The sequence below is a fragment of the Heptranchias perlo genome, unplaced genomic scaffold (assembly GCF_035084215.1).
Source record: "Heptranchias perlo isolate sHepPer1 unplaced genomic scaffold, sHepPer1.hap1 HAP1_SCAFFOLD_1633, whole genome shotgun sequence".
Classification (NCBI taxonomy): domain Eukaryota; kingdom Metazoa; phylum Chordata; class Chondrichthyes; order Hexanchiformes; family Hexanchidae; genus Heptranchias; species Heptranchias perlo.
The window spans coordinates 1-27,063 of NW_027138896.1; the positions used below are offsets into that span (position 1 = coordinate 1).

The 27,063-nt window shown below is 53.4% G+C and overlaps 1 protein-coding gene across 1 annotated transcript; it reads right to left on the reverse strand.

Annotated features, from left to right (window-relative positions):
• Positions 1–1,322: 1,322 nt before the first annotated feature.
• On the reverse strand, positions 1,323–26,444 carry LOC137309446 (transmembrane protein 143-like; the record flags this gene model as incomplete). Its single annotated transcript, XM_067977648.1, has 4 exons — positions 1,323–2,609; positions 4,885–5,351; positions 11,310–11,458; positions 26,250–26,444. Coding segments are annotated over 4 exons (948 nt in total), but the record flags the coding sequence as incomplete, so codon positions are not given.
• Between the last annotated feature and the right edge of the window lie 619 nt (positions 26,445–27,063).

Consider the following 27,063-nt stretch of genomic DNA (forward strand, 5'->3'; position numbering starts at 1 on the left):
TAGGGAGAGAGAGAGAGAGACAGAGGGAGAGACAGAGTGGGGAGGGAGAGAGAGGGAGGGGGAGGGGGAGAGAGAGAGGGAGGGGGAGAGAGAGAGAGGGACGGAGAGAGAGGGAGAGAGGAAGTGAGGGAGAGAGGAAGTGAGGGAGAGAGGGAGAGAGGGAGAGGAAGTGAGGGAGAGAGGGAGAGAGGGAGAGGAGAGAGGAAGTGAGGGAGGGGGGGAGAGAGGGAGCGAGGGAGGGGGGGAGAGAGGGAGGGGGGAGAGAGAGAGGGGAGGGGGGAGAGAGGGAGGGGGGGAGAGAGGGAGCGAGGGAGGGGGGGAGAGAGGGAGCGAGGGAGGGGGGGAGAGAGGGAGCGAGCGGAGGGGGTGAGAGAGGAGGGGGAGAGGGAGGGGGGGAGAGGAGGGGGGGAGAGGGAGGGGGAGGGAGGGGGGGAGAGGGAGGGGGGGAGAGGGAGGGGGGAGAGGGAGGGGGGGAGAGGAGGGGGGGAGAGGGGGAGGGGGAGAGGGGGAGGGGGAGAGAGGGAGGGGGAGAGAGGGAGGAGGAGGGGAGGGGGGAGAGAGAGAGAGAGAGGGAGGGGGTGAGAGAGGGAGTGGGGGAGAGGGGAGTGGGGGAAGGGTGAGAGAGGGAGCGAGGGGAGGGGTGAGAGAGGGAGGGGCGGAGAGGGAGAGAGAGGGAGGGAGGAGGGGAGGGGGTGAGAGAGGGAGAGAGGGAGGGGGGGAGAGAGGGAGAGAGGGAGGGGGGGAGAGAGAGAGGGGATGCGAGAGGGAGGGGGGAGAGGGAGAGAGAGGGAGGGGGGGAGAGAGAGAGGGGATGAGAGAGGGAGGGGGGAGAGGGAGAGAGAGGGAGGGTGGGAGAGAGGGAGGAGGGGGAGGGGAGAGGGAGGGGGTGAGAGAGGGAGGGGGGGAGAGAGAGGGGGGGAGAGAGGGAGGAGGGGAGAGGGAGGGAGAGGGAGGGGGGGAGAGAGGGAGGGGGGGAGAGAGGGAGGGGGGGAGAGGGGGAGGGGGAGAGAGGGAGAGAGGGAGAGGGAGGGGGGGAGAGGGAGGGGGTGAGAGAGGGAGGGGGTGAGAGAGGGAGGGGGTGAGAGAGGGAGGTGGTGAGAGAGGGAGGTGGTGAGAGAGGGAGGTGGTGAGAGAGGGAGGTGGTGAGAGAGGGAGGGGGGGAGAGGGAGGGGGGGGAGAGGGAGAGGGAGGGGAGAGAGAGGGAGAGGGAGAGAGGGAGAGAGGGAGCGAGGGGAGGGGTGTGGGGAGATGTTCCCGGTGTCTGACACGGGCTGAGTGACCGCAGGGCGGGGGAGACACAGAAACTGCGAAAGACGGACGGGTTTGAACGAACGATATTTATTTCGACGGTGACTCTCTGCCCAGAGCTGGGACTCGATGCCCGGCCCATCACCGCCCTCCGGTCACCCCCTCTCCTCCTGCCTCCGGCCCTCCCTACCTCCCTCCCTCCCCTCCCCGGGTCTAATCGAGGGGCTCGATCTCAGGGGGGAGGAGGGGTGTGGGATCCCCCCCTCACTCTGCCCCCCGGAGACGGGAGGCTGGGGACGGTCGGGGTGTCAGGGAGACACGAGGAGGACGAGGCTCTCGTCACCCGCCATCTTGGTAAACCCGCCCAAACGCATCCCTAACCCTCCCCCCCCCCCCATTCCACCCACCCCGCCCACCCTCCCTTGCTCCGTGTGCCTTCTCCACACGCCCCATGGTGCGTGGCCGCTCGCTGTTCGACTGCAGGGGGCATCGCGCGCCCGGCAGAGGCACGGTTTCCCTCTGGAGAAAGCGCGCGGCAGCTGGCTGTTCGACTGCAGGGGGCATCATGCGCCCGGCCGAGGCCCGGTTTCCCTCTGGAGAAAGTGCGCGGCTGCTCGCTCTTCGACTGCATGGGGCATCGTGCCCGGCTGAGGCCCAGTTTCCCTCAGGAGAAGGTGCACGGCCGCTCGCTATTTGACTGCAGGGGGCATCGCGCACCCGGTTTCCCTCTGAAGAAAGCGAGCGGCCGCTCGCTCTTCGACTGCAGGGGGCATCGCGCGCCCGGCCGAGGCGCGGTTTCCCTCAGGAGAAGGCGCGCGGCCGCTCGCCATTCGACTGCAGGGGGCATCGCGCGCCCGGCCGAGGCGCGGTTTCCGTCAGCAGCGGCCCGAGCTGCAGTCGGCCGATCGGTTCGACCCCCCCTCCCTCACCCGAGGGGCACTGAGGCCGATTACAACATGCCCTCGCCTCCCCCCCCGCCCCGCCTCCGTTCTTGCTCTGTGTGTGCGCGAGGGGGGGCTGAGCCCCATCGTCGGGCGGGTACAGATCACTCACCACAGGCCAGGGATTGAGCCTGGACCTTTCCTGATCTGGACGGCCCCCTCCGACGCCCACGCTCCCCCCCGTTGTCGATCAGCGGGCCTCCACCAACCCCCCCCCCCCCCACAACCCCACCCTACCCCCTCCACCCCACTCTCGCTGCCCCTTGCTCTTGATACCATCGTCTCAGCCATCCCTCAGCTGCTGCTCGAACCGTTGCAGGTGGCTCAGGGCCCGGGAGCCGTTGAAGGTGATGGGGAGACCTGTCTGTGCCCGCAGCCATTCCGAGATCTCGCTGGTCAGCAACGCCGCCAACTCCACATCTGAGGGTTCAAAAGGAACATCGGGGGGTCAGAGGCTGAACTCTCACCCTGCTGGGACCCCGGGGGTTAAATCCCCTCCCCCCCAGGCAGATGAAGGGGCTCCTCTCCCCAGGGTCCGACAGTCCGACATGTGATTAATTTAAACTGTCTCAAAAACTGGGAGAGTGTAGAGGGAGCTTTACTCTGTATCTCACCCTGTACCTGACCCTGGGAGTGTTTGATGGGACAGTGTAGAGGGAGCTTTACTCTGTATCTGACCCTGTACCTGACCCTGGGAGTGTTTGATGGGACAGTGTAGAGGGAGCTTTACTCTGTATCTAACCCTGTACCTGCCCTGGGAGTGTTTGATGGGACAGTGTAGAGGGAGCTTTACTCTGTATCTAACCCTGTACCTGACCCTGGGAGTGTTTGATGGGACAGTGTAGAGGGAGCTTTACTCTGTATCTAACCCTGTACCTGCCCTGGGAGTGTTTGATGGGACAGTGTAGAGGGAGCTTTACTCTGTATCTAACCCTGTACCTGTCCCTGGGAGTGTTTGATGGGACAGTGTAGAGGGAGCTTTACTCTGTATCTAACCCTGTACCTGCCCTGGGAGTGTTTGATGGGACAGTGTAGAGGGAGCTTTACTCTGTATCTAACCCTGTACCTGCCCTGGGAGTGTTTGACGGGACAGTGTAGAGGGAGCTTTACTCTGTATCTAAACCTGTACCTGCCCTGGGAGTGTTTGATGGGACAGTGTAGAGGGAGCTTTACTCTGTATCTAACCCTGTCCCTGACCCTGGGAGTGTTTGACGGGACAGTGTAGAGGGAGCTTTACTCTGTATCTAACCCTGTACCTGCCCTGGGAGTGTTTGATGGGACAGTGTAGAGGGAGCTTTACTCTGTATCTAACCCTGCACTTGCCCTGGGAGTGTTTGATGGGACAGTGTAGAGGGAGCTTTACTCTGTATCTAACCCTGTACCTGACCCTGGGAGTGTTTGATGGGACAGTGTAGAGGGAGCTTTACTCTGTATCTAACCCTGCACTTGCCCTGGGAGTGTTTGATGGGACAGTGTAGAGGGAGCTTTACTCTGTATCTAACCCTGTACCTGTCCTGGGAGTGTTTGATGGGACAGTGTAGAGGGAGCTTTACTCTGTATCTAACCCTGTACCTGACCCTGGGAGTGTTTGATGGGACAGTGCAGAGGGAGCTTTACTCTGTATCTAACCCTGTACCTGCCCTGGGAGTGTTTGATGGGACAGTGTAGAGGGAGCTTTACTCTGTATCTAACCCTGTACCTGCCCTGGGAGTGTTTGATGGGACAGTGTAGAGGGAGCTTTACTCTGTATCTAACCCTGTACCTGTCCTGGGAGTGTTTGATGGGACAGTGTAGAGGGAGCTTTACTCTGTATCTAACCCTGTACCTGCCCTGGGAGTGTTTGATGGGACAGTGTAGAGGGAGCTTTACTCTGTATCTAACCCTGTACCTGACCCTGGGAGTGTTTGATGGGACAGTGTAGAGGGAGCTTTACTCTGTATCCAACGCTGTACCTGCCCTGGGAGTGTTTGATGGGACAGTGTAGAGGGAGCTTTACTCTGTATCTAACCCTGTACCTGTCCTGGGAGTGTTTGATGGGACAGTGTAGAGGGAGCTTTACTCTGTATCTAACCCTGTACCTGCCCTGGGAGTGTTTGATGGGACAGTGTAGAGGGAGCTTTACTCTGTATCTAACCCTGTACCTGACCCTGGGAGTGTTTGATGGGACAGTGTAGAGGGAGCTTTACTCTGTATCTAACCCTGTACCTGTCCTGGGAGTGTTTGATGGGACAGTGTAGAGGGAGCTTTACTCTGTATCTAACGCTGTACCTGCCCTGGGAGTGTTTGATGGGACAGTGTAGAGGGAGCTTTACTCTGTATCTAACCCTGTACCTGCCCTGGGAGTGTTTGATGGGACAGTGTAGAGGGAGCTTTACTCTGTATCTAACCCTGTACCTGACCCTGGGAGTGTTTGATGGGACAGTGTAGAGGGAGCTTTACTCTGTATCTAACCCTGTACCTGTCCTGGGAGTGTTTGATGGGACAGTGTAGAGGGAGCTTTACTCTGTATCTAACGCTGTACCTGCCCTGGGAGTGTTTGATGGGACAGTGTAGAGGGAGCTTTACTCTGTATCTAACCCTGTACCTGACCCTGGGAGTGTTTGATGGGACAGTGTAGAGGGAGCTTTACTCTGTATCTAACCGTGTCCCTGACCCCGGGAGCGTTTGACGGGTGCGTCCACTGTACGTTACTCACTGCGCTCGGCCTGGGGACGCTGCCGTTGGATGAGCAGGAAGGCGTGGGCCAGCAGCATCTCTTTGAGGTGTTCCTGCTGGGCTCGGCGCACGATGGCCACCAGCAGCTCTCCGTTGTTGGAGGTGCTCTTACTGTACAGCATGTTGGCGTGGTTCAGGGCGTGCTGGTTACGTTTCAGCTGGAACAGGCGCAGAGATCGGTGGATCATCATGGTGGTGAAGAGCAGCAGGACCAGTGCAAAGTCCACCTTCAGGCTGTAGAAGCCCAGCACCGTCATGTTGGCGAGGAGAGCTGAGCCCCCAACCACCAGGGTGAAGGAGAGGAATGTCCGATCGGTGAAGGTGATTCTCATCTGGACGGCCGGCAGCAGGTGCTCGAGTGCTTCCAGAGGCATATCCTTGTACGACTTCAACACCAGACGGCCTTGCTTCAGGCGAGCCGCCATCAGCACTCGCTTGCAGTACCTCCTGGGGAGAAGCCGGGGGGGGGGAGAGAGAAGAGGGGAGTAATTGAACCGCTCTCTCCGAGGGCCGGCAGAAGCACGATGGGCCCAACGGCCTCCTTCAGCGCTCCACCATTCCGCCAGCACCTCAGGGCGCCCCACAACGCTTTTACCGCGAGTTGAGTTGCGATCCTGGAATCACAGAGCGCAGGAGGAGGCCGCTCGGCCCGTCCTGCCTGTGCTGGCTCTGTGAAAGAGCTCTCCGGTTGGTCCCACTCCCCCCTGCTCTTTCCCCCACAGCCCTGTAAATTTTACCCTTCGAGTATTACTCCGATTCCTCCTTTTGAAAGTTATTATTGAATCTGCTCCCTTTCAGGCAGTGAATTCCAGATCAGAACAACTCGCTGCGTAAAAATAATTCTCCTCATCTCCCCTCTGGCTCTTTTCCCGATCGCCTTAAATCCGTGCCCTCTGCTCACCGACCCTCCTGCCCCTGGAAACAGTTTCTCCTGATTTACTCCATCAAAACCCCTTCATGATTTTGAACCCCTCGATTAAATCCCCCCTTAACCTTCTCTGCTCTAAGGGGAACGACCCCAGATTCTCCAGTCAGATCTGAGTCTGATTTGTGCTTCTACTCCAGTAATATAACCATTACATTTCTTTAAAAAAATCATTCATGGGATGTGGGCGTCGCTGGCGAGGCCGGCATTTATTGCCCATCCCTGATTGCCCCTTGAGAAGGTGGTGGTGAGCCGCCTTCTTGAACCGCTGCAGTCCGTGTGGTGAAGGTTCTCCCACAGTGCTGTTAGGAAGGGAGTTCCAGGATTTTGACCCAGCGACGATGAAGGAACGGCCGATATATTTCCAAGTCGGGATGGTGTGTGACTCGGAGGGGAACGTGCAGGTTATCTGTCACCCCATCCACCACCCTAAACATTCACTCCCTTCACCACCGGCGCACAGTGGCTGCAGTGTGGACCATCCACAGGATGCACTGCAGCAACTCGCCAAGGCTTCTTCGACAGCACCTCCCAAACCCGCGACCTCTCCCACCTAGAAGGACAAGGGCAGCAGGCACATGGGAACAACACCACCTGCACGTTCCCCTCCGAGTCACACACCATCCCGACTTGGAAATATATCAGCCGTTCCTTCATCGTCGCTGGGTCAAAATTCTGGAACTCCCTTCCGAACAGCACTGTGGGAGAACCGTCACCACACGGACTGCAGCGGTTCAAGAAGGCGGCTCACCACCACCTTCTCGAGGGGCAATTAGGGATGGGCAATAAATGCCGGCCTCGCCAGCGACGCCCACATCCAGGAGAATGAGTGTAGAGGGAGCTTTACTCTGTATCTAACCCTGTACCTGTCCCTGGGAGTGTTTGATGGGACAGTGTAGAGGGAGCTTTACTCTGTATCTAACCCTGTACCTGCCCTGGGAGTGTTTGATGGGACAGTGTAGAGGGAGCTTTACTCTGTATCTAACCCTGTACCTGACCCTGGGAGTGTTTGATGGGACGGTGTAGAGGGAGCTTTACTCTGTATCTAACCCTGTACCTGCCCTGGGAGAGTTTGATGGGACAGTGTAGAGGGAGCTTTACTCTGTATCTAACCCTGTACCTGCCCTGGGAGTGTTTGATGGGACAGTGTAGAGGGAGCTTTACTCTGTATCTAACCCTGTAACTGCCCTGGGAGTGTTTGATGGGACAGTGTAGAGGGAGCTTTACTCTGTATCTAACCCTGTACCTGCCCTGGGAGAGTTTGACGGGACAGTGTAGAGGGAGCTTTACTCTGTATCTAACCCTGTACCTGCCCTGGGAGTGTTTGATGGGACAGTGTAGAGGGAGCTTTACTCTGTATCTCACCCTGTACCTGCCCTGGGAGTGTTTGATGGGACAGTGTAGAGGGAGCTTTACTCTGTATCTAACCCTGTACCTGCCCTGGGAGTGTTTGACGGGACAGTGTAGAGGGAGCTTTACTCTGTATCTAACCCTGTACCTGACCCTGGGAGTGTTTGATGGGACAGTGTAGAGGGAGCTTTACTCTGTATCTAACCCTTTACCTGACCCTGGGAGTGTTTGATGGGACAGTGTAGAGGGAGCTTTACTCTGTATCTAACCCTGTCCCTGACCCTGGGAGTGTTTGATGGGACAGTGTAGAGGGAGCTTTACTCTGTATCTAACCCTGTAACTGCCCTGGGAGTGTTTGATGGGACAGTGTAGAGGGAGCTTTACTCTGTATCTAACCCTGTACCTGCCCTGGGAGTGTTTGATGGGACAGTGTAGAGGGAGCTTTACTCTGTATCTAACCCTGTACCTGACCCTGGGAGTGTTTGATGGGACAGTGTAGAGGGAGCTTTACTCTGTATCTAACCCTGTACCTGACCCTGGGAGTGTTTGACGGGACAGTGTAGAGGGAGCTTTACTCTGTATCTAACCCTGTACCTGACCCTGGGAGTGTTTGATGGGACAGTGTAGAGGGAGCTTTACTCTGTATCTAACCCTGTACCTGCCCTGGGAGTGTTTGATGGGACAGTGTAGAGGGAGCTTTACTCTGTATCTAACCCTGTACCTGACCCTGGGAGTGTTTGATGGGACAGTGTAGAGGGAGCTTTACTCTGTATCTAACCCTGTACCTGCCCTGGGAGTGTTTGATGGGACAGTGTAGAGGGAGCTTTACTCTGTATCTAACCCTGTACCTGCCCTGGGAGTGTTTGATGGGACAGTGTAGAGGGAGCTTTACTCTGTATCTCACCCTGTACCTGACCCTGGGAGTGTTTGACGGGACAGTGTAGAGGGAGCTTTACTCTGTATCTAACCCTGTACCTGACCCAGGGAGTGTTTGATGGGACAGTGTAGAGGGAGCTTTACTCTGTATCTAACCCTGTACCTGACCCTGGGAGTGTTTGATGGGACAGTGTAGAGGGAGCTTTACTCTGTATCTAACCCTGTACCTGACCCTGGGAGTGTTTGATGGGACAGTGTAGAGGGAGCTTTACTCTGTATCTAACCCTGTACCTGCCCTGGGAGTGTTTGATGGGACAGTGTAGAGGGAGCTTTACTCTGTATCTAACCCTGTACCTGACCCTGTGAGTGTTTGATGGGACAGTGTAGAGGGAGCTTTACTCTGTATCTAACCCTGTACCTGCCCTGGGAGTGTTTGACGGGACAGTGTAGAGGGAGCTTTACTCTGTATCTAACCCTGTACCTGCCCTGGGAGTGTTTGATGGGACAGTGTAGAGGGAGCTTTACTCTGTATCTAACCCTGTACCTGACCCTGGGAGTGTTTGATGGGACAGTGTAGAGGGAGCTTTACTCTGTATCTAACCCTGTACCTGCCCTGGGAGTGTTTGATGGGACAGTGTAGAGGGAGCTTTACTCTGTATCTAACCCTGTACCTGACCCTGGGAGTGTTTGATGGGACAGTGTAGAGGGAGCTTTACTCTGTATCTAACCCTGTACCTGACCCTGGGAGTGTTTGATGGGACAGTGTAGAGGGAGCTTTACTCTGTATCTAACCCTGTACCTGACCCTGGGAGTGTTTGATGGGACGGTGTAGAGGGAGCTTTACTCTGTATCTAACCCTGTACCTGACCCTGGGAGTGTTTGACGGGACAGTGTAGAGGGAGCTTTACTCTGTATCTAACCCTGTACCTGACCCTGAGAGTGTTTGATGGGACAGTGTAGAGGGAGCTTTACTCTGTATCTAACCCTGTACCTGCCCTGGGAGTGTTTGATGGGACAGTGTAGAGGGAGCTTTACTCTGTATCTAACCCTGTCCCTGACCCTGGGAGTGTTTGATGGGACAGTGTAGAGGGAGCTTAACTCTGTATCTAACCCTGTACCTGCCCTGGGAGTGTTTGATGGGACAGTGTAGAGGGAGCTTTACTCTGTATCTAACGCTGTACCTGCCCTGGGAGTGTTTGATGGGACAGTGTAGAGGGAGCTTTACTCTGTATCTAACCCTGTACCTGACCCTGGGAGTGTTTGATGGGACAGTGTAGAGGGAGCTTTACTCTGTATCTAACCGTGTCCCTGACCCTGGGAGTGTTTGATGGGACAGTGTGGAGGGAGCTTTACTCTGTATCTAATCCTGTACCTGCCCTGGGAGTGTTTGATGGGACAGTGTAGAGGGAGCTTTACTCTGTATCTAACCCTGTACCTGCCCTGGGAGTGTTTGATGGGACAGTGTAGAGGGAGCTTTACTCTGTATCTAACCCTGTACCTGACCCAGGGAGTGTTTGATGGGACAGTGTAGAGGAGGCTTTACTCTGTATCTAACCCTGTACCTGCCCTGGGAGTGTTTGATGGGACAGTGTGGAGGGAGCTTTACTCTGTATCTAATCCTGTACCTGCCCTGGGAGTGTTTGATGGGACAGTGTAGAGGGAGCTTTACTCTGTATCTAACCCTGTACCTGCCCTGGGAGTGTTTGATGGGACAGTGTAGAGGGAGCTTTACTCTGTATCTAACCCTGTACCTGACCCAGGGAGTGTTTGATGGGACAGTGTAGAGGAGGCTTTACTCTGTATCTAACCCTGTACCTGACCCTGGGAGTGTTTGATGGGACAGTGTAGAGGGAGCTTTACTCTGTATCTAACCCTGTGCCTGCCCTGGGAGTGTTTGATGGGACAGTGTAGAGGGAGCTTTACTCTGTATCTAACCCTGTACCTGACCCTGGGAGTGTTTGATGGGACAGTGTAGAGGGATCTTTACTCTGTATCTAACCCTGTACCTGCCCTGGGAGTGTTTGACGGGACAGTGTGGAGGGAGCTTTACTCTGTATCTAACCCTGTACCTGCCCTGGGAGTGTTTGATGGGACAGTGTAGAGGGAGCTTTACTCTGTATCTAACCCTGTACCTGCCCTGGGAGTGTTTGACGGGACAGTGTAGAGGGAGCTTTACTCTGTATCTAACCCTGTACCTGCCCTGGGAGTGTTTGATGGGACAGTGTAGAGGGAGCTTTACTCTGTATCTAACTCTGTACCTGACCCTGGGAGTGTTTGACGGGACAGTGTAGAGGGAGCTTTACTCTGTATCTAACCCTGTACCTGCCCTGGGAGTGTTTGATGGGACAGTGTCGAGGGAGCTTTACTCTGTATCTCACCCTGTACCTGCCCTGGGAGTGTTTGATGAGACAGTGTAGAGGGAGCTTTACTCTGTATCTAACCCTGTACCTGACCCTGGGAGTGTTTGATGGGACAGTGTAGAGGGATCTTTACTCTGTATCTAACCCTGTACCTGCCCTGGGAGTGTTTGACGGGACAGTGTAGAGGGAGCTTTACTCTGTATCTAACCCTGTACCTGACCCTGGGAGTGTTTGATAGGACAGTGTAGAGGGAGCTTTACTCTGTATCTAACCCTGTACCTGACCCTGGGAGTGTTTGATGGGACAGTGTAGAGGGAGCTTTACTCTGTATCTAACCCTGTGCCTGACCCTGGGAGTGTTTGATGGGACAGTGTAGAGGGAGCTTTACTCTGTATCTAACCCTGTACCTGCCCTGGGAGTGTTTGATGGGACAGTGTAGAGGGAGCTTTACTCTGTATCTAACCCTGTACCTGCCCTGGGAGTGTTTGATGGGACAGTGTAGAGGGAGCTTTACTCTGTATCTAACCCTGTACCTGACCCTGGGAGTGTTTGATGGGACAGTGTAGAGGGAGCTTTACTCTGTATCTAACCCTGTACCTGACCCTGGGAGTGTTTGACGGGACAGTGTAGAGGGAGCTTTACTCTGTATCTAACCCTGTACCTGACCCTGGGAGTGTTTGATGGGACAGTGTAGAGGGAGCTTTACTCTGTATCTAACCCTGTACCTGCCCTGGGAGTGTTTGATGGGACAGTGTAGAGGGAGCTTTACTCTGTATCTAACCCTGTACCTGACCCTGGGAGTGTTTGACGGGACAGTGTAGAGGGATCTCTACGAACGTGAACTGCCTCCATTCCGCCTCCACGCGCCCTCCTCGTGCCGCCGAGGGCTCTTACCTGTCCATCGGTGCCTTCACCTTGCGCTGAAAGAACACGCGGTCACTTTGCACTTTTAACTTCATCTTCATCTCCAGGGGGGGGGCTCCCACTCGCACGCCGAGCGCCCAGAACTTCATGTACTCGTAGTCGGTCACCTTCGCCACAACCTAGCGAGAGGGAGAGAACAGGGGTCTTCAGGTGGGCTCGGTGTTCGGGGGGGGGCGAGGGGGGTCTCTCTCAGTCTATATGAGGAGCGAGCGGAAGTGGGGAAACGAGTCGAGCGTCTCGATCCGCAAAACGGTCAGAGCTGCGAAAGCTTTGCTTCGGAGCTGGAATCTGAACAGCGCAGGAGGAGGCCGTTCGGCCCATCGTGCCTGTGCTGGCTCTGTGAAAGAGCTCTCCGATTGGTCCCACTCCCCCCTGCTCTTTCCCCCACAGCCCTGTAAATTTTACCCTTCGAGTATTACTCCAATTCCCTTTTGAAAGTTATTATTGAATCTGCTCCCACCGCCCTTTCAGGCAGTGAATTCCAGATCAGAACAACTCGCTGTGTAAAAATAATTCTCCTCATCTCCCCCTCTGGCTCTTTTCCCGATCACCTTAAATCCGTGCCCTCTGCTCACCGACCCTCCTGCCACTGGAAACAGTTTCTCCTGATTTACTCTGTCACGACCGTTCATGATTTTGAAAACCTCCATTAAATCTCCCCTTAACCTTCTCTGCTCCAAGGGGAACAATCCCAGCTTCTCCAGTCTCTCCCCGTAACTGGAGTCCCTCATCCCTGGACCCATTCGAGTAAATCTCCTCTGCACCCTCTCTACGGCCTTCACATCTTTCCGAAAGAGCGGGGCCCAGAATCGGACTGAGGTGCACCCTCGATGATGTCAGGTCCATCCAGGGCTGCGTTCGGGACAGGTTTGGAGTTTATCGAGAGTCAGAGGGTTTCTGGGGGAAGGGTGAGGTCACTTTTCACCGGGGTGGGGGACTCAGAGGGACAGAGAGTGGGGCAGTGGGATTAGTGTGGGGATTGATACAGGGCTATGGGGAGAGAGTGGGGCAGTGGGATTAGTTTGGGATTGATACAGGGCTATGGGGAGAGAGTGGGGCAGTGGGATTAGTTTGGGATTGATACAGGGAGAGAGCGGGGCAGTGGGATTAGTTTGGGGATCGATACAGGGCTATGGGGAGAGAGTGGGGCAGTGGGATTAGTTTGGGGATTGATACAGGGCTATGGGGAGAGAGCGGGGCAGTGGGATTAGTGTGGGGATTGATACAGGGCTATGGGGAGAGAGCGGGGCAGTGGGATTAGTTTGGGGATTGATACAGGGCGATGGGGAGAGAGTGGGGCAGTGGGATTAGTTTGGGGATTGATACAGGGCGATGGGGAGAGAGTGGGGCAGTGGGATTAGTGTGGGGATTGATACAGGGCTATGGGGAGAGAGTGGGGCAGTGGGATTAGTTTGGGATTGATACAGGACTATGGGGAGAGAGTGGGGCAGTGGGATTAGTGTGGGGATTGATACAGGGCAATGGGGAGAGAGTGGGGCAGTGGGATTAGTTTGGGGATTGATACAGGGCTATGGGGAGAGAGTGGGGCAGTGGGATTAGTGTGGGGATTGATACAGGGCTATGGGGAGAGAGTGGGGCAGTGGGATTAGTGTGGGGATTGATACAGGACTATGGGGAGAGAGTGGGGCAGTGGGATTAGTGTGGGGATTGATACAGGGCAATGGGGAGAGAGTGGGGCAGTGGGATTAGTTTGGGGATTGATACAGGGCGATGGGGAGAGAGTGGGGCAGTGGGATTAGTGTGGGGATTGATACAGGGCTATGGGGAGAGAGTGGGACAGTGGGATTAGTTTGGGATTGATGCTGGGCTATGGGGAGAGAGCGGGGCAGTGGGATTAGTTTGGGATTGATACAGGGCTATGGGGAGAGAGTGGGGCAGTGGGATTAGTTTGGGATTGATACAGGACTATGGGGAGAGAGTGGGGCAGTGGGATTAGTTTGGGGATTGATACAGGGCTATGGGGAGAGAGTGGGGCAGTGGGATTAGTTTGGGGATTGATACAGGGCTATGGGGAGAGAGCGGGGCAGTGGGATTAGTTTGGGGATTGATACAGGGCTATGGGGAGAGAGTGGGGCAGTGGGATTAGTGTGGGGATTGATACAGGGCTATGGGGAGAGAGTGGGGCAGTGGGATTAGTGTGGGGATTGATACAGGGCAATGGGGAGAGAGTGGGGCAGTGGGATTAGTTTGGGGATTGATACAGGGCGATGGGGAGAGAGTGGGGCAGTGGGATTAGTGTGGGGATTGATACAGGGCTATGGGGAGAGAGTGGGACAGTGGGATTAGTTTGGGATTGATGCTGGGCTATGGGGAGAGAGCGGGGCAGTGGGATTAGTTTGGGATTGATACAGGGCTATGGGGAGAGAGTGGGGCAGTGGGATTAGTTTGGGATTGATACAGGGCTATGGGGAGAGAGTGGGGCAGTGGGATTAGTTTGGGGATTGATACAGGGCTATGGGGAGAGAGTGGGGCAGTGGGATTAGTTTGGGATTGATACAGGGCTATGGGGAGAGAGTGGGGCAGTGGGATTAGTTTGGGATTGATACAGGGCTATGGGGAGAGAGTGGGGCAGTGGGATTAGTTTGGGATTGATACAGGGCTATGGGGAGAGAGTGGGGCAGTGGGATTAGTTTGGGATTGATACAGGGAGAGAGCGGGGATGTGGGATTAGTTTGGGGATTGATACAGGGCTATGGGGAGAGAGCGGGGCAGTGGGATTAGTTTGGGGATTGATACAGGGCTATGGGGAGAGAGTGGGGCAGTGGGATTAGTTTGGGATTGATACAGGGCTATGGGGAGAGAGTGGGGCAGTGGGATTAGTTTGGGATTGATACAGGGAGAGAGCGGGGATGTGGGATTAGTTTGGGGATTGATACAGGGCTATGGGGAGAGAGCGGAGCAGTGGGATTAGTTTGGGGATTGATACAGGGCTATGGGGAGAGAGTGGGGCAGTGGGATTAGTTTGGGATTGATGCTGGGATATGGGGAGAGAGCGGGGCAGTGGGATTAGTGTGGGATTGATGCTGGGATATGGGGAGAGAGTGGGATTAGTGTGGGATTGATGCTGGGATATGGGGAGAGAGTGGGATTAGTTTGGGGATTGATGCTGGGATATGGGGAGAGAGTGGGATTAGTTTGGGGATTGATGCTGGGATATGGGGAGAGAGTGGGATTAGTTTGGGGATTGATGCTGGGATATGGGGAGAGAGTGGGATTAGTTTGGGGATTGATGCTGGGATATGAGGAGAGAGTGGGATTAGTTTGGGGATTGATTCTGGGGTATGGGTAGAGTGGGATTAGTTTGGGGATTGATGCTGGGGTATGGGGAGAGAGTGGGATTAGTTTGGGGATTGATGCTGGGATATGGGGAGAGAGTGGGATTAGTTTGGGGATTGATTCTGGGATATGGGGAGAGAGTGGGATTAGTTTGGGGATTGATGCTGGGGTATGGGGAGAGAGTGGGATGAGTTTGGGGATTGATGCTGGGATATGGGGAGAGAGTGGGAATAGTTTGGGGATTGATGCTGGGATATGGGGAGAGAGTGGGATTAGTTTGGGGATTGATGCTGGGATATGGGGAGAGAGTGGGATTAGTTTGGGGATTGATTCTGGGATATGGGGAGAGAGTGGGATTAGTTTGGGGATTGATGCTGGGATATGCGGAGAGAGTGGGATTAGTTTGGGGATTGATGCTGGGATATGGGGAGAGAGTGGGATTAGTTTGGGGATTGATGCTGGGATATGGGGAGAGAGTGGGATTAGTTTGGGGATTGATGCTGGGGATATGAGGAGAGAGTGGGATTAGTTTGGGGATTGATGCTGGGATATGGGGAGAGAGTGGGATTAGTTTGGGGATTGATGCTGGGATATGGGGAGAGAGTGGGATTAGTTTGGGGATTGATTCTGGGATATGAGGAGAGAGTGGGATTAGGTTGGGGATTGATGCTGGGATATGGGGAGACAGTGGGATTAGTTTGGGGATTGATTCTGGGATATGGGGAGAGAGTGGGATTAGTTTGGGGATTGATGCTGGGATATGGGGAGAGAGTGGGATTAGTTTGGGGATTGATGCTGGGATATGGGGAGAGTGGGATTAGTTTGGGGATTGATGCTGGGATATGGGGAGAGAGTGGGATTAGTTGGGGATTGATGCTGGGATATGAGGAGAGAGTGGGATTAGTTTGGGGATTGATGCTGGGATATGGGGAGAGTGGGATTAGTTTGGGGATTGATGCTGGGATATGGGGAGAGAGTGGGATTAGTTTGGGGATTGATGCTGGGATATGGGGAGAGAGTGGGATTAGTTTGGGGATTGATGGTGGGCAATGGGGAGAGAGTGGGATTAGTTTGGGGATTGATGCTGGGATATGGGGAGAGAGTGGGATTAGTTTGGGGATTGATGCTGGGATATGGGGAGAGAGTGGGATTAGTTTGGGGATTGATGCTGGGATATGGGGAGAGAGTGGGATTAGTTTGGGGATTGATGCTGGGGTATGGGGAGAGAGTGGGATTAGTTTGGGGATTGATGCTGGGATATGGGGAGAGAGTGGGATTAGTTTGGCGATTGATTCTGGGATATGAGGAGAGAGTGGGATTAGTTTGGGGAATGATTCTGGGATATGAGGAGAGAGTGGGATTAGTTTGGGGATTGATGCTGGGATATGGGGAGAGAGTGGGATTAGTTTGGGGATTGATGCTGGGATATGGGGAGAGAGTGGGATTAGTTTGGGGATTGATGCTGGGATATGGGGAGAGAGTGGGATTAGTTTGGGGATTGATGCTGGGATATGGGGAGAGAGTGGGATTAGTTTGGGGATTGATGCTGGGATATGGGGAGAGAGTGGGATTAGTTTGGGGATTGATGCTGGGGTATGGGGAGAGAGTGGGATTAGTTTGGGGATTGATGCTGGGGTATGGGGAGAGAGTGGGATTAGTTTGGGGATTGATGCTGGGATATTGGGAGAGTGGGATTAGTTTGGGGATTGATGCTGGGATATGGGGAGAGTGGGATTAGTTTGGGGATTGATGCTGGGATATGGGGAGAGAGTGGGATTAGTTTGCGGATTGATGCTGGGATATGGTGAGAGAGTGGGATTAGTTTGGGGATTGATTCTGGGATATGGGGAGAGTGGGATTAGTTTGGGGATTGATGCTGGGATATGGGGAGAGAGTGGGATTAGTTTGGGGATTGATGCTGGGGTATGGGGAGTGAGTGGGATTAGTTTGGGGATTGATTCTGGGATATGGGGGGAGAGTGGGATTAGTTTGGGGATTGATTCTGGGATATGGGGAGAGAGTGGGATTAGTTTGGGGATTGATTCTGGGGTATGGGGAGAGAGTGGGATTAGTTTGGAGATTGATTCTGGGATATGGGGAGAGAGTGGGATTAGTTTGGGGATTGATTCTGGGATATGGGGAGAGAGTGGGATTAGTTTGGGGATTGATGCTGGGATATGGGGAGAGTGGGATTAGTTTGGGGATTGATACTGGGATATGGGGAGAGAGTGGGATTAGTTTGGGGATTGATGCTGGGATATGGGGAGAGTGGGATTAGTTTGGGGATTGATGCTGGGATATGGGGAGAGAGTGGGATTAGTTTGGGGATTGATGCTGGGGTATGGGGAGAGAGTGGGATTAGTTTGGGGATTGATGCTGGGGTATGGGGAGAGAGTGGGATTAGTTTGGGGATTGATGCTGGGATATTGGGAGAGTGGGATTAGTTTGGGGATTGATGCTGGGATATGGGGAGAGAGTGGGATTAGTTTGGGGATTGATGCTGGGATATGGGGAGAGTGGGATTAGTTTGGGGATTGATGCTGGGATATGGGGAGAGAGTGGGATTAGTTTGGGGATTGATTCTGGGATATGGGGAGAGAGTGGGATTAGTTTGGGGATTGATGCTGGGATATGAGGAGAGAGTGGGATTAGTTTGGGGATTGATGCTGGGATATGGGGAGAGAGTGGGATTAGTTTGGGGATTGATGCTGGGATATGGGGAGAGAGTGGGATTCGTTTGGGGATTGATGCTGGGATATGGGGAGAGTGGGATTAGTTTGGGGATTGATGCTGGGATATGGGGAGAGAGTGGGATTAGTTTGGGGATTGATGCTGGGATATGGGGAGAGTGGGATTAGTTTGGGGATTGATGCTGGGATATGGGGAGAGAGTGGGATTAGTTTGGGGATTGATGCTGGGATATGGTGAGAGAGTGGGATTAGTTTGGGGATTGATTCTGGGATATGGGGAGAGTGGGATTCGTTTGGGGATTGATGCTGGGATATGGGGAGAGAGTGGGATTAGTTTGGGGATTGATGCTGGGGTATGGGGAGAGAGTGGGATTAGTTTGGGGATTGATTCTGGGATATGGGGAGAGAGTGGGATTAGTTTGGGGATTGATTCTGGGATATGGGGAGAGAGTGGGATTAGTTTGGGGATTGATTCTGGGGTATGGGGAGAGAGTGGGATTAGTTTGGGGATTGATTCTGGGATATGGGGAGAGAGTGGGATTAGTTTGGGGATTGATTCTGGGATATGGGGAGAGAGTGGGATTAGTTTGGGGATTGATGCTGGGATATGGGGAGAGTGGGATTAGTTTGTGGATTGATTCTGGGATATGGGGAGAGAGTGGGATTAGTTTGGGGATTGATTCTGGGATATGGGGAGAGAGTGGGATGAGTTTGGGGATTGATTCTGGGATATGGGGAAAGAGTGGGATTAGTTTGGGGATTGATTCTGGGATATGGGGAGAGAGTGGGATTAGTTTGAAGATTGATTCTGGGATATGGGGAGAGAGTGGGATTAGTTTGGGGATTGATTCTGGGATATGGGGAGAGAGTGGGATTAGTTTGGGGATTGATGCTGGGATGTGGGGAGAGAGTGGGATTAGTTTGGGGATTGATGCTGGGATATGGGGAGAGAGTGGGATTCGTTTGGTGATTGATTCTGGGATATGGGGAGAGAGTGGGATTAGTTTGGGGATTGATGCTGGGATATGGGGAGAGAGTGGGATTAGTTTGGGGATTGATGCTGGGATATGGGGAGAGAGCGGGATTAGTTTGGGGATTGATGCTGGGATATGGGGAGAGTGGGATTAGTTTGGGGATTGATGCTGGGATATGGGGAGAGAGTGGGATTAGTTGGGGATTGATGCTGGGATATGAGGAGAGAGTGGGATTAGTTTGGGGATTGATGCTGGGATATGGGGAGAGTGGGATTAGTTTGGGGATTGATGCTGGGATATGGGGAGAGAGTGGGATTAGTTTGGGGATTGATGCTGGGATATGGGGAGAGAGTGGGATTAGTTTGGGGATTGATGCTGGGGTATGGGGAGAGAGTGGGATTAGTTTGGGGATTGATGCTGGGGTATGGGGAGAGAGTGGGATTAGTTTGGGGATTGATGCTGGGATATGGGGAGAGAGTGGGATTAGTTTGGGGATTGATGCTGGGGTATGGGGAGAGAGTGGGATTAGTTTGGGGATTGATGCTGGGGTATGGGGAGAGAGTGGGATTAGTTTGGGGATTGATGCTGGGATATGGGGAGAGAGTGGGATTAGTTTGGGGATTGATGCTGGGATATGGGGAGAGAGTGGGATTAGTTTGGGGATTGATGCTGGGATATGGGGAGAGAGTGGGATTAGTTTGGGGATTGATGCTGGGGTATGGGGAGAGAGTGGGATTAGTTTGGGGATTGATGCTGGGGTATGGGGAGAGAGTGGGATTAGTTTGGGGATTGATGCTGGGATATTGGGAGAGTGGGATTAGTTTGGGGATTGATGCTGGGATATGGGGAGAGTGGGATTAGTTTGGGGATTGATGCTGGGATATGGGGAGAGAGTGGGATTAGTTTGGGGATTGATGCTGGGATATGGTGAGAGAGTGGGATTAGTTTGGGGATTGATTCTGGGATATGGGGAGAGTGGGATTAGTTTGGGGATTGATGCTGGGATATGGGGAGAGAGTGGGATTAGTTTGGGGAATGATTCTGGGATATGAGGAGAGAGTGGGATTAGTTTGGGGATTGATGCTGGGGTATGAGGAGAGAGTGGGATTAGTTTGGGGATTGATGCTGGGGTATGGGGAGAGAGTGGGAATAGTTTGGGGATTGATGCTGGGTTATGAGGAGAGAGTGGGATTAGTTTGGGGATTGATTCTGGGATATGAGGAGAGAGTGGGATTAGTTTGGGGATTGATGCTGGGGTATGGGGAGAGAGTGGGATTAGTTTGGGGATTGATGCTGGGATGTGGGGAGAGAGTGGGATTAGTTTGGGGATTGATGCTGGGGTATGGGGAGAGAGTGGGAATAGTTTGGGGATTGATGCTGGGATATGGGGAGAGAGTGGGAATAGTTTGGTGATTGATTCTGGGATATGAGGAGAGAGTGGGATTAGTTTGGGGATTGATGCTGGGGTATGGGGAGAGAGTGGGATTAGTTTGGGGATTGATGCTGGGATATGGGGAGAGAGTGGGATTAGTTTGAAGATTGATTCTGGGATATGGGGAGAGAGTGGGATTAGTTTGGGGATTGATGCTGGGGTATGGGGAGAGAGTGGGATTAGTTTGGGGATTGATGCTGGGATATGGGGAGAGAGTGGGATTAGTTTGGGGATTGATGCTGGGATATGGGGAGAGAGTGGGATTAGTTTGGGGATTGATGCTGGGATATGGGGAGAGAGTGGGATTAGTTTGGGGATTGATGCTGGGATATGGGGAGAGAGTGGGATTAGTTTGGGGATTGATGCTGGGGTATGGGGAGAGAGTGGGAATAGTTTGGGGATTGATGCTGGGGTATGGGGAGAGAGTGGGATTAGTTTGGGGATTGATGCTGGGATATGGGGAGAGAGTGGGATTAGTTTGGGGATTGATGCTGGGATATGGGGAGAGAGTGGGATTAGTTTGGGGATTGATGCTGGGATATGGGGAGAGAGTGGGATTAGTTTGGGGATTGATGCTGGGATATGGGGAGAGTGGGATTAGTTTGGGGATTGATGCTGGGATATGGGGAGAGAGTGGGATTAGTTTGGGGATTGATGCTGGGGTATGGGGAGAGAGTGGGATTAGTTTGGGGATTGATGCTGGGATATGGGGAGAGAGTGGGATTAGTTTGGGGATTGATGCTGGGGTATGGGGAGAGAGTGGGATTAGTTTGGGGATTGATTCTGGGGTATGGGGAGAGAGTGGGATTAGTTTGGGGATTGATGCTGGGGTATGGGGAGAGAGTGGGATTAGTTTGGGGATTGATGCTGGGATATGGGGAGAGAGTGGGATTAGTTTGGGGATTGATGCTGGGGTATGAGGAGAGAGTGGGATTAGTTTGGGGATTGATGCTGGGATATGGGGAGAGAGTGGCATTAGTTTGGGGATTGATGCTGGGATATGGGGAGAGAGTGGGATTAGTTTGGGGATTGATGCTGGGATATGGGGAGAGAGTGGGATTAGTTTGGGGATTGATGCTGGGATATGGGGAGAGAGTGGGATTAGTTTGGGGATTGATGCTGGGGTATGGGGAGAGAGTGGGATTAGTTTGGGGATTGATGCTGGGATATGGGGAGAGAGTGGGATTAGTTTGGGGATTGATGCTGGGATATGGGGAGAGAGTGGGATTAGTTTGGGGATTGATGCTGGGGTATGGGGAGAGAGTGGGATTAGTTTGGGGATTGATGCTGGGATATGGGGAGAGAGTGGGATTAGTTTGGGGATTGATGCTGGGCAATGGGGAGAGAGTGGGATTAGTTTGGGGATTGATTCTGGGATATGGGGAGAGAGTGGGATTAGTTTGGGGATTGATGCTGGGATGTGGGGAGAGAGTGGGATTAGTTTGGGGATTGATTCTGGGATATGGGGAGAGAGTGGGATTAGTTTGGGGATTGATTCTGGGATATGAGGAGAGAGTGGGATTAGTTTGGGGATTGATGCTGGGATATGGGGAGAGAGTGGGATTAGTTTGGGGATTGATTCTGGGATATGGGGAGAGAGTGGGATTAGTTTGGGGATTGATGCTGGGATATGGGGAGAGAGTGGGATTAGTTTGGGGATTGATGCTGGGATATGGGGAGAGAGTGGGATTAGTTTGGGGATTGATGCTGGGATATGGGGAGAGTGGGATTAGTTTGGGGATTGATGCTGGGATATGGGGAGAGAGTGGGATTAGTTGGGGATTGATGCTGGGATATGAGGAGAGAGTGGGATTAGTTTGGGGATTGATGCTGGGATATGGGGAGAGTGGGATTAGTTTGGGGATTGATGCTGGGATATGGGGAGAGAGTGGGATTAGTTTGGGGATTGATGCTGGGATATGGGGAGAGAGTGGGATTAGTTTGGGGATTGATGCTGGGATATGGGGAGAGAGTGGGATTAGTTTGGGGATTGATGCTGGGATATGGGGAGAGAGTGGGATTAGTTTGGGGATTGATGCTGGGATATGGGGAGAGAGTGGGATTAGTTTGGGGATTGATTCTGGGGTATGGGGAGAGAGTGGGATTAGTTTGGGGATTGATTCTGGGATATGAGGAGAGAGTGGGATTAGTTTGGGGAATGATTCTGGGATATGAGGAGAGAGTGGGATTAGTTTGGGGATTGATGCTGGGGTATGAGCAGAGAGTGGGATTAGTTTGGGGATTGATGCTGGGGTATGAGGAGAGAGTGGGATTAGTTTGGGGATTGATTCTGGGATATGAGGAGAGAGTGGGATTAGTTTGGGGATTGATGCTGGGGTATGGGGAGAGAGTGGGATTAGTTTGGGGATTGATGCTGGGATGTGGGGAGAGAGTGGGATTAGTTTGGGGATTGATGCTGGGGTATGGGGAGAGAGTGGGATTAGTTTGGGGATTGATGCTGGGATGTGGGGAGAGAGTGGGATTAGTTTGGGGATTGATGCTGGGGTATGGGGAGAGAGTGGGAATAGTTTGGGGATTGATGCTGGGATATGGGGAGAGAGTGGGAATAGTTTGGGGATTGATTCTGGGATATGAGGAGAGAGTGGGATTAGTTTGGGGATTGATGCTGGGGTATGGGGAGAGAGTGGGATTAGTTTGGGGATTGATGCTGGGATATGGGGAGAGAGTGGGATTAGTTTGAAGATTGATTCTGGGATATGGGGAGAGAGTGGGATTAGTTTGGGGATTGATGCTGGGGTATGGGGAGAGAGTGGGATTAGTTTGGGGATTGATGCTGGGATATGGGGAGAGAGTGGGATTAGTTTGGGGATTGATGCTGGGATATGGGGAGAGAGTGGGATTAGTTTGGGGATTGATGCTGGGATATGGGGAGAGAGTGGGATTAGTTTGGGGATTGATGCTGGGATATGGGGAGAGAGTGGGATTAGTTTGGGGATTGATGCTGGGGTATGGGGAGAGAGTGGGATTAGTTTGGGGATTGATGCTGGGATATGGGGAGAGAGTGGGATTAGTTTGGGGATTGATGCTGGGGTATGGGGAGAGAGTGGGATTAGTTTGGGGATTGATTCTGGGGTATGGGGAGAGAGTGGGATTAGTTTGGGGATTGATGCTGGGATATGGGGAGAGAGTGGGATTAGTTTGGGGATTGATGCTGGGATATGGGGAGAGAGTGGGATTAGTTTGGGGATTGATGCTGGGGTATGGGGAGAGAGTGGGATTAGTTTGGGGATTGATGCTGGGATATGGGGAGAGAGTGGGATTAGTTTGGGGATTGATGCTGGGCAATGGGGAGAGAGTGGGATTAGTTTGGGGATTGATTCTGGGATATGGGGAGAGAGTGGGATTAGTTTGGGGATTGATGCTGGGATCTGGGGAGAGAGTGGGATTAGTTTGGGGATTGATGCTGGGCGATGGGGAGAGAGTGGGATTAGTTTGGGGATTGATGGTGGGATATGGGGAGAGAGTGGGATTAGTTTGGGGATTGATGCTGGGATATGGGGAGAGAGTGGGATTAGTTTGGGGATTGATGCTGGGCAATGGGGAGAGAGTGGGATTAGTTTGGGGATTGATTCTGGGATATGGGGAGAGAGTGGGATTAGTTTGGGGATTGATGCTGGGATCTGGGGAGAGAGTGGGATTAGTTTGGGGATTGATGCTGGGCGATGGGGAGAGAGTGGGATTAGTTTGGGGATTGATGGTGGGATATGGGGAGAGAGTGGGATTAGTTTGGGGATTGATGCTGGGGTATGGGGAGAGAGTGGGATTAGTTTGTGGATTGATTCTGGGATATGGGGAGAGAGTGGGATGAGTTTGGGGATTGATTCTGGGATATGCGGAGAGAGTGGGATTAGTTTGGGGATTGATTCTGGGATATGGGGAGAGAGTGGGATTAGTTTGGGGATTGATGCTGGGATATGGGGAGAGAGTGGGATTAGTTTAGGGATTGATGCTGGGCGATGGGGAGAGAGTGGGATTAGTTTGGGGATTGATTCTGGGATATGGGGAGAGTGGGATTAGTTTGGGGATTGATGCTGGGATATGGGGAGAGAGTGGGATTAGTTTGGGGATTGATGCTGGGATATGGGGAGAGTGGGATTAGTTTGGGGATTGATTCTGGGATATGGGGAGAGAGTGGGATTAGTTTGGGGATTGATGCTGGGTTATGGGGAGAGAGTGGGATTAGTTTGGGGATTGATTCTGGGATATGGGGAGAGAGTGGGATTAGTTTGGGGATTGATTCTGGGATATGGGGAGAGAGTGGGATTAGTTTGAAGTTTGATTCTGGGATATGGGGAGAGAGTGGGATTAGTTTGAAGTTTGATTCTGGGATATGGGGAGAGAGTGGGATTAGTTTGGGGATTGATTCTGGGATATGGGGAGAGAGTGGGATTAGTTTGGGGATTGATGCTGGGATGTGGGGAGAGAGTGGGATTAGTTTGGGGATTGATGCTGGGGTATGGGGAGAGAGTGGGATTAGTTTGGGGATTGATTCTGGGATATGAGGAGAGAGTGGGATTAGTTTGGGGATTGATTCTGGGATATGAGGAGAGAGTGGGATTAGTTTGGGGATTGATGCTGGGATATGGGGAGAGAGTGGGATTAGTTTGGGGATTGATGCTGGGATATGGGGAGAGAGTGGGATTAGTTTGGGGATTGATTCTGGGATATGGGGAGAGAGTGGGATTAGTTTGGGGATTGATGCTGGGATATGGGGAGAGAGTGGGATTAGTTTGGGGATTGATTCTGGGATATGGGGAGAGAGTGGGATTAGTTTGGGGATTGATGCTGGGATATGGGGAGAGAGTGGGATTAGTTTGGGGATTGATGCTGGGATATGGGGAGAGAGTGGGATTAGTTTGGGGATTGATTCTGGGATATGGGGAGAGTGGGATTAGTTTGGGGATTGATTCTGGGATATGGGGAGAGAGTGGGATTAGTTTGGGGATTGATGCTGGGATATGGGGAGAGAGTGGGATTAGTTTGGGGATTGATTCTGGGATATGGGGAGAGAGTGGGATTAGTTTGGGGATTGCTGCTGGGATATGGGGAGAGAGTGGGATTAGTTTGGGGATTGTTGCTGGGGTATGAGGAGAGAGTGGGATTAGTTTGGGGATTGATGCTGGGATATGGGGAGAGAGTGGGATTAGTTTGGGGATTGATGCTGGGATATGGGGAGAGAGTGGGACAGTGGGAATAGTTTGGGGATTGATGCTGGGATATGGGGAGAGAGTGGGATTAGTTTGGGGATTGATGCTGGGATATGGGGAGAGAGTGGGATTAGTTTGGGGATTGATGCTGGGATATGGGGAGAGAGTGGGATTAGTTTGGGGATTGATGCTGGGGTATGGGGAGAGAGTGGGATTAGTTTGGGGATTGATGCTGGGATATGGGGAGAGAGTGGGACAGTGGGAATAGTTTGGGGATTGATGCTGGGATATGGGGAGAGAGTGGGATTAGTTTGGGGATTGATGCTGGGATATGGGGAGAGAGTGGGATTAGTTTGGGGATTGTTGCTGGGGTATGGGGAGAGTGGGATTAGTTTGGGGATTGATGCTGGGATATTGGGAGAGAGTGGGATTAGTTTGGGGATTGATTCTGGGATATGGGGAGAGTGGGATTCGTTTGGGGATTGATTCTGGGGTATGGGGAGAGAGTGGGATTAGTTTGGGGATTGATGCTGGGATATGGGGAGAGAGTGGGATTAGTTTGGGGATTGATTCTGGGATATGGGGAGAGAGTGGGATTAGTTTGGGGATTGATGCTGGGATATGGGGAGAGAGTGGGATTAGTTTGGGGATTGATTCTGGGATATGGGGAGAGAGTGGGATTAGTTTGGGGATTGATGCTGGGGTTTGGGGAGAGAGTGGGATTAGTTTGGGGATTGATGCTGGGGTATGGGGAGAGAGTGGGATTAGTTTGGGGATTGATTCTGGGATATGGGGAGAGTGGGATTAGTTTGGGGATTGATGCTGGGATATGGGGAGAGAGTGGGATTAGTTTGGGGATTGATTCTGGGATATGGGGAGAGTGGGATTAGTTTGGGGAATGATGCTGGGGTATGGGGAGAGTGGGATTAGTTTGGGGATTGATGCTGGGATATGGGGAGAGAGTGGGATTAGTTTGGGGATTGATACTGGGATATGGGGAGAGAGTGGGATTAGTTTGGGGGATTGATGCTGGGGTCTGGGGAGAGTGGGACACTGGGTTTAGTTTGGGGATTGATGCTGGGGTCTGGGGAGAGTGGGACACTGGGATTAGTTTGGGGATTGATGCTGGGGTCTGGGGAGAGAGTGGGATTAGTTTGGGGATTGATGCTGGGGTCTGGGGAGAGAGTGGGATTAGTTTGGGGATTGATTCTGGGATATGGGGAGAGTGGGATTAGTTTGGGGATTGATGCTGGGCTATGGGGAGAGTGGGACACTGGGATAATCTATTCCAGTTGTCCGGAGGGTCCTGTGAAGGGAGGGTTTCTGGAGGAGGGGGTGCCTCAGCGTACTTGTGATTTGACCAGTGGATCGTGTTGTGACAGTGCATAGTTGATGGTTGCGTCGGAGAGGGAGTTGAAGTTGGCTTGTTCCAAGACTGGTCGCAGGTCGGAGAGGAGCAGTTTCTCCTGTTCCAATCTCTTGGGATCCTCCAGGGTCAGATCAGGGAGGGTGTCGCGATCGGGATTAATTGGTTCATACAGTGCCTGAAATCAACCAACAAGGAAGGACATATATCAGATTCACAAAGATTCAGACTCACTCCCCGTATCCCACTCCCTCCCTCCGCCCCGTACCCCCTCCCTCCCTCCGCCCTCCCCGTATCCCACTCTCTCCCTCCGCCCCTCCCCGTATCCCTCCCTCCCTCCGCCCCGTACCCCTCCCTCCCTCCGCCCCGTATCCCACTCCCTCCCTCCGCCCCGTACCCCTCCCTCCGCCCCGTACCCCACTCCCTCCCTCCGCCCCGTACCCCTCCCTCCGCCCCGTATCCCACTCTCTCCCTCCGCCCCGTATCTCTCCCTCCGCCCCCGTATCTCTCCCTCCCTCCGCCCCGTATCCCTCCCTCCGCCCCGTATCCCACTCCCTCCCTCCGCCCCGTATCCCACTCCCTCCCTCCGCGCCCCGTATCCCACTCCCTCCCTCCCGCCCCGTACCCCTCCCTCCGCCCCGTATCCCACTCCCTCCCTCCGCCCCGTATCCCACTCTCTCCCTCCTCCCCGTACCCCACTCCCTCCCTCCGCCCCGTATCCCACTCTCTCCCTCCTCCCCGTATCCCACTCTCTCCCTCCGCCCCGTATCCCTCCCTCCGCCCCGTACCCCACTCTC